The following is a 6,981-nucleotide window of genomic DNA, read 5'->3' as shown; positions in this document are numbered from 1 at the left end:
TCCAGAAATCTCACAATAACTACATAAAAGGATGGGCGAGTTTGTAAGCAAACTACTTTTTGTACCATCCTTCCTGTGACGATGGAATGAAGAACATGGCAATTCTGAGAAGGTCATGGATGTAAAAACTAAATTATAGGGTATCCCACAAAATGAGGCATTTCATTATCACATAATTCTAGACCTGAGGGTCCAAACACCACCTATTATTTGAATACTTCTCTTTGCAGGTGGAGGACTCACGCTACCCACCCATAAACAAGTAAAGAGCAGAGGCTGAGTCTTTTAATATGCTTGGAGCAGCACCTAGCACAATAAGAAATTAATAAATCTTTGTGCCAACAGCGCTTAAAAGCTGGAACAAGACTGCTGGATTCAAATCCTGACTCCACCATTTATTAATCCTGTAACCTCAGAAATGAGGTCAGCAGTAGTTTCAGCATCACAGAATTGGAGTGAAACTCAACTCGCATAAGGAAGTTATTTCTCTTCTGGCGGGTCCCTCCAGCCTAGCCGCAGTCCCTCAGCCTGAGGAGACCCTGAGAAGCTTGAGTCTAAGCCCTGCCTCCTGCCCGACCCCACAGCGCGCAAGCGCATCCTGCCTCTCCCTCCCCACCCCCTCACCCACCCCCCCTTACCTTCCCGGAGCTTGCGTGCTGGGTGTCGGCGGGAGATTGGATCTCGCGATGTGCGTGCGCGTGCGCGGTTCTCACGAGCTCGCGCACGCCCCACCCCGCCCCCTCGCAGTTCGGGGCTGTATCGGCCTCTTCCTCTGGCGTCCGGGGCAGGACCCTGAGTTGTGGCCTCGGCGGGAGACTGGAGCCGTCCTCCGCCTCGCCGTCGCCGCCCTAGGTGCCTGCGGCTCTGTCTTGGTCTCTTTTCTGGGTGTTGCAGAGGCGGCGGGCTTGGAAGGGAGCACTGCCAGCGTGAGGTTCCCAGCCGATGGGCAGCCCCTGGGCGCGCTGAGGGGCCGGGCTACTAGCGGCTGAGGTAGGTGGACGCGCGGGGAGTTGTCAGCTTGGCTGGGAGTCGAGTAGGGACCGCGGGCTCCCGTGCAGAAGTCAGGGAGGCGTCGGGAACGGGGTCCTGCCAGCTGGTGAGACTAGGTCTCCGACCCGCGCCTGAGTAGCAGCTCTGGCCTAGCCCGGAGCAAGAGGAGGGGCCCGGACGTAGCCTGCTCTTCCCTCGGCTTGGAGCCATTATTGGGGGGGAATTCCTCTGGCGACGGGCGGGAGGGGGTCATCCTTTCTTTTCTCTTAGAGGACAATATCGGCAGCCCTCCTTCGACAGCGACGTCTCGGCGGAGTGGCCTGGGGACTTGTACAGCTGGCCCAACTCCGAGTGCACGCGCAGCGGGCCAGGGGTTTTGATTCTGGAGGGTACGCAGCCCTTTCTCTCGTGTGGGCGTGTATGGTCTGCAAAGTTGTTGTTGCTGAAACAGTAATAATCGCTTTCAGGCACAACAGGTACCACATTTCTCGGCCTCCCGTCAGCTAAGGATTCTGGCAGCGGGGAAGTGCGCCGTGGGGCGCAGGTCAGGAGTGGAAGGAAGACAAAGGAGGCCGTTATATGTTCTGTCCCAGTGTCGGAACTTTCCGTGGAGGCAGCACGCGTGGCTCCCAGCGCCTGCCTGGTCTTTGCTGCATAGACTTTCTGGGCCGTTGAGGTGGGTGAGTCACAAATGAACTTAATTTAGAGGTATAAAATCGTATATGATTCTGTACAATTGTTTGAAGCCACATGACCTGAAATAAATCTCTGAGAATTAGGTGATGTTGAATCTTTGGAAGAGAGCAGAACTTGGAATTCTCGAAAGGAATATTTTCTCTGTGTTTAGAAAGCTTCATGAATGTTTTGAAAGTTACTAAAAATAGAGTTCTTTATGTTGACAGTAATGACTGCCACCCTTCAAGAGAAGGGGACGAAATTGTATCATAAAGAACCACTAACCAAAATACTTTAGAGGGGTGAAGCACACTGTGTAACAACTTCAGGGATGGCAAAATTTAGTATATGCTTTAAAAATCCTAATTTAGTCATAGTTAAAATATATAGACGCTCTTAGTTGGCCCCCTTATATTCAGTGGACTATTTTAATAGATAATTAGGCGTTGGTAGTCCACACAGTCTGTTCTGTAACGCTTGGCTTTCATTAAGTCCAAACTTTCTAGAAACGTGGTATTAATTCCGACCTACGCAGTGTGCTCTGTGTACTTTCCATGAACTCTGTACTGCAGTATGGAAAGAGTCTTTCAAGAAACAACAGGGAGCTGGCAAGCCCTGAAGTGGGAGTAGGGAAGGATTATTAAGTGTAGGATTAATGCCCGTATATACAAATACGGCATACTTGTGTTTGTATATAAATAGTTTATGCACACAAGAATTTAATGGTGCTGATTCCCATCTTAACAGGTTGAAATCTGAAAGTTGGAAAGAATTGGTTTTAGCTCTGTTTCCTTTTTTAGGTAACTATTTACATGGGTAATTGTTATAATACATTTCTTGCCCAGCTTCTTACTCAGTTATGGAATAAGCAGAATACTGGACTGATTGCTTGGCAGTAGCAGGGAAGTAAAATGTAGAACATGTAGAAGACTGTCCTTTAGAAATGTTCTTTAAGTCAGTGTGTGCTGGAATAAACAGCTTTACTCCTATTTTGTGTATTACTGCTTAGAATAGTGAGTTTGCAAGGGATTGGTCCTCAATAAATGTGAGTTTTGTCAGAAGTACATTAACATAATACAAACCAAATGCATACATTTCTGGGAAAGATTAAAGGAATTAGAGAAGGGTACAAACTTTTTTTTTTTTTTTAATTGAAAGACTACTTGGTGGGGGGCGGGGGATGGGGGGCCCAGCCTGCAACCCCAGGCATGTGCCCCAACGGAATCCAACCCGAGACCTTTTACTTTGCAGGAAGACGCCCAACCCACTGGGCCACGCAGTCAGAACAGGACTGCTTTTTTATGGTGTTTTTTTCAATGTTGGTTGGTATCTAACTAAAAGATGTCTTCACAGCATCTTGCCTCTAGAAGCTTAATGTTAATGTGGGAGCTTTTGAGATCTTGCTTTCCAGCATATGTCATCAGTTTGGCTCACATAGATTCTTATAAAAATTTTCAAATAAAATAAAGCCCTAACATAAATGTAAGCCGAGGTTCTGTATAGCCTGAGTGCTAATAGATGGTACGTGTTCTGATATAAGGGAAGTCAGCTCCAGAGGGAAGGTGTTGGTAAGTTAGTGATGGGCACTTAAAAGGCATGAACTGTAAAGCAATGAAACAGATTGTAGGGGAAAAAATTTCTCCCTTTACTGGCAGTGTTTCCTGTGGAAGGGAATTGGGACCTTTCTGCCTCTTTTTACTAGAGCTTCCCAGATGGGTGATTTCTGAATAATAAAATTGAAATAAGGGTCACTTTTTCTCTTACAATATTCTGCTCAGAAGTCTGAGTATGTTTCTCTTTGTATTTGGAATTGGTTCAACTTGATTGGAAATAAACTAGTGTTTTGATTCCTATCTAATGCCTGTGTATATTCCTCAGTTAGTTTATAACTTGAAGGGGAGAAGAATGTAGTTGGTCCCTGCACAAATCCCAGTATTGGCTTCTCTTCATTTTGGAAAACAAATCCATTTCACTTTATAGATGTTATCAACAGAAAGGTTTTGTGAATGTTTGACTAGGTAGGAGCTAAAGAAGTGAATAAAAACTTAAACAGGAAGATTTTAAATTGAGTCCTGTATTTTCATTCTAGTATAGCTGAGTGATTCTCATTGTAGGGGGTGGATTTTGTCCCCCAGGGAATATTTGGCAATGTCTAGAGAAATTGTTGGTTGTCAGAAATTGGGAGAAGAGAGAGGAGGGTATTGCTACTAACATCTATGTGTAGAAGTCAGAGGTGCTGCTTACAGAGTTGTGGTGATGATTAAATCAGATAATGTGCCAAGTGTCAAGCTTATTACCTGACACATAGAAAATGTTCAAGCCCTGGCTGGTGTGGCTCAGTGGACTGAGTGCCGCCTATGAACCAAAGGGTCGCTGGTTCGATTCCCAGTCAGGGCACATGCCTGGGTTGCAGGCCAGGTCCCCAGAGGCAACCGATAGATGTTTCTCTCTCACTTTCTTTTCCCTTCCCTTCTCTCTAAAGTAAATAAATGAAATCTTTAAGAAAATACTCAAAAACTGTTTACTTTCAGCTAATATTAATACATTTTGAACACATCCTGATGATCTCTCCTTATTTCTCATCTGAAAGTGGAATTTGAGATAGTGATAATTAATAACCTAGTTCTCACTGTATCCCTGGGGAGTGAGTGAAGAATGCTCCTTTTAATATTTGTGTTAGCTCAGTCTTGTTTTATGTTCTCAAGTCTATAAGATTTCTGCCATAAACAAGTAACTTCTCACTGTTGATATTTTTCCTTGATAGTTAAGACTTTAAGCCAGCTGGTAACAGCTCTTTATCTGTTGATTCTTAGCAAATATTTATTAATTTAATAGAATCCGATCTGTGACTTGACTCCCATTTCCTTTTGCCTTTATAAACTGAAATAAGTTTACAGTGGTTTTGACTCTCATTAATTATCTGTTCTTCGCCTCTGGGAGTAACTTTTTGTGAGGTTTTGTTGTAATTTTGCATGTACTAAGGGCAACAACTTGGGGCTAAGCCTTCATATACATTTGCAACTCTTTCTAAATCTGAATCAGAACACATATATTTTGTGTAAACTCTTCATTTTCTGTGTATTTTAATGATATGGCTGTTTAGGCCTGGCTTGTTATAGTGATGGAAGTAATACAGCTTTTATAAAGAGAAATAGTTACAGGGATGCCCTCACAGACAAAACAGAGACTTTGGACTGTTTGTCACAGTCCAAAGTAAGTCACAGGGCTCTTGTCAGGGAAAATGATCCACATCATGTTTATGATCAGGAGAGAAAGCAATGTTGTACATTTAACTTTTTGTCTTGATAATCATACCTTCAAAATAGAAAGTACTTTATTAGGGTTGTTACCCATATTTTTATAATATAAGTCTCAGTTGTTTGTATAAGTGTTCGCTCATTTTAGCTAATGGAAACCTTTGTTTACTCTTTATATTTTTACTGCCTCCTGTTTGAATAGTTTGAAGGGAGTCAAGACATTAGGCCAAGAGATTGTGTTCTTTGTTTAGTACATTCTATCTTTTGTAAAGTGTAACATACACGCAGGATTCTGTATAAATAATAAATTACAATAATGATCAGTAAGTACCCACCTTGTGGAAACTGTGGCCAGATCAGAAGTATGCATGTAATAATAAAAGGCCAAAGGGAGACATTCTAAGAATGTTAGGCAAACTGAAAAAAAGAATCATGTTAATAAGAGTTCTTGTCTTAATAAGAGTTCTTGTCTTTACTGTTATCCTTTTGGTTTAGTCATCTAAAAGAAAAGAGAATATAGATTATATAGGAATATATAATATATTCCTACAGAATATAACAGATTTATTTGCTTCCTATACACCTTTTCATTTCCTAAGCAGAGAATATTATAGTAACTAAATCAGTATTATCGTTGAATTTGTATGTCATTTGTCTCTACCCATGATTAAATTGAGAAAAACAAGTGTCTTTGAATCTGCTGATGTGTGTTTGTTTATAAGTGGTTTGGAGTCCTGCCTGTTAAACCTAATTTTAGGTAGCCTGCATAGTTGTTGGAAGGCAGACTGTTTTCCCACTGAATGCTGTCATACAGATATATATTTGTGTATATATATTTATGCATATTTGTGTTTTATTTTTGGTAGAAAATGATGCATCCTGTTGCCAGCAGTAATCCAGCTTTCTGTGGGCCTGGCAAGCCTTCCTGCCTCAATGAAGATGCCATGAGAACTGATCAGTTTGACATATATTCCTCCCAGCAAAGCAAGTATAGCCACACAGTCAGCCACAAACCAATGGCTTGTCAGAGGCAGGACCCATTAAATGAAACACACTTGCAGACTACAAGTGGCAGAAGCATAGAGATAAAAGATGAACTAAAGAAAAAGAAAAATCTCAATCGATCTGGTAAACGTGGCCGGCCTTCTGGAACCACCAAATCAGCAGGATACCGGACCAGCACAGGCAGACCCCTGGGAACCACCAAAGCAGCTGGATTTAAGACAAGTCCAGGCAGACCTTTGGGTACAACCAAGGCTGCGGGATACAAAGTCAGCCCAGGGAGACCTCCAGGTAGCATTAAAGCTCTGTCCCGTCTCGCCGATCTTGGTTATGGCTGTGGCACTGCTGCTTTTCCTTACCCTATGATGCACGGCAGAGCAGTTCACGGGGTAGAGGAAACCAGCAGCGAAGTCAAGCCACCCAACGAGTGAAGGAGGCAGGAAAAGAGGGCCGGGTTTAAAGGAAGATCGTGAATAATCCCAAAGCATCTTGGTTTTATTTTGACATACATGATTTTATGGCCTGGGCTTTCCACATTTGTTTTCCTGTTTGTTTGAAGTTTTTTTCGCCCCCCTGTACTTTTGTTCAGAAACTGCCATATGCTGACAGATGCACTCAGGGCATGAGCAATGGCATTGAATTTGTACATAGGTTCAAGTGCAACACCTAACTAAATCATTTTTGCTTTTCCTTAAGAGTATGGTTGTGTTTCATACTTCATTACTACTTTTGGTCTGTTCTAAATAGATGCTTCATGTGCTAAACAACTGAAACAATTAAGCCTATTAGTTTGAAGTAAGCCTACAATATAATAAAGATAATATCTAAGGTATTTTTAGTTGATGAAACAAAGCAAACTAATGATTCAGGATTGTTTGAAGTATGGCTGTGAATTTTTGTAACATGTATTTTCATGAAACAAGACCCAGATATTTGTATGCTTTGGCTTTAGAAGTTAAAATTTTTATTTTTACTGTTCTAGGTTTAGGCAGCTTCTTATTTATTGATCTAAATGGCATTAATTGATTTTACCATTGTTCCTAAAGGAATTATTTAG

At 42.2% G+C, this 6,981-nt stretch overlaps 1 protein-coding gene across 3 annotated transcripts; it reads left to right on the top strand.

Moving 5' to 3' along the window:
• Positions 1-715: 715 nt before the first annotated feature.
• Positions 716-6,478, top strand: CUNH5orf24 (chromosome unknown C5orf24 homolog). Of its 3 annotated transcripts, XM_090288302.1 has the most exons (4): positions 716-990; positions 1,261-1,379; positions 1,458-1,666; positions 5,789-6,478. In XM_090288302.1, the coding sequence occupies exon 4, from the start codon at positions 5,792-5,794 to the stop codon at positions 6,353-6,355; it is 564 nt and encodes a 187-aa protein (XP_090144428.1). In that variant the 5' UTR covers positions 716-990; positions 1,261-1,379; positions 1,458-1,666; positions 5,789-5,791; the 3' UTR covers positions 6,356-6,478. The 3 variants fall into 3 exon arrangements, with proteins under 3 accessions (XP_090144428.1, XP_090144427.1, XP_090144429.1); XM_090288301.1 differs by lacking the exon at positions 1,261-1,379; XM_090288303.1 differs by lacking the exons at positions 1,261-1,379; positions 1,458-1,666.
• Positions 6,479-6,981: the final 503 nt, after the last annotated feature.

The sequence above is a fragment of the Furipterus horrens genome, unplaced genomic scaffold (assembly GCF_987537825.1).
Source record: "Furipterus horrens unplaced genomic scaffold, mFurHor1.1.pri manual_scaffold_10, whole genome shotgun sequence".
Taxonomy (NCBI): Eukaryota; Metazoa; Chordata; class Mammalia; order Chiroptera; family Furipteridae; genus Furipterus; species Furipterus horrens.
This window is presented reverse-complemented; position numbering and strand designations above follow the sequence as displayed.

What these genes read in the sequence shown, in the direction of transcription:
- CUNH5orf24 (XM_090288303.1), top strand. Translation starts at nt 5,792, where the DNA reads ATGATGCATCCTGTTGCCAGCAGTAATCCAGCTTTCTGTGGGCCTGGC.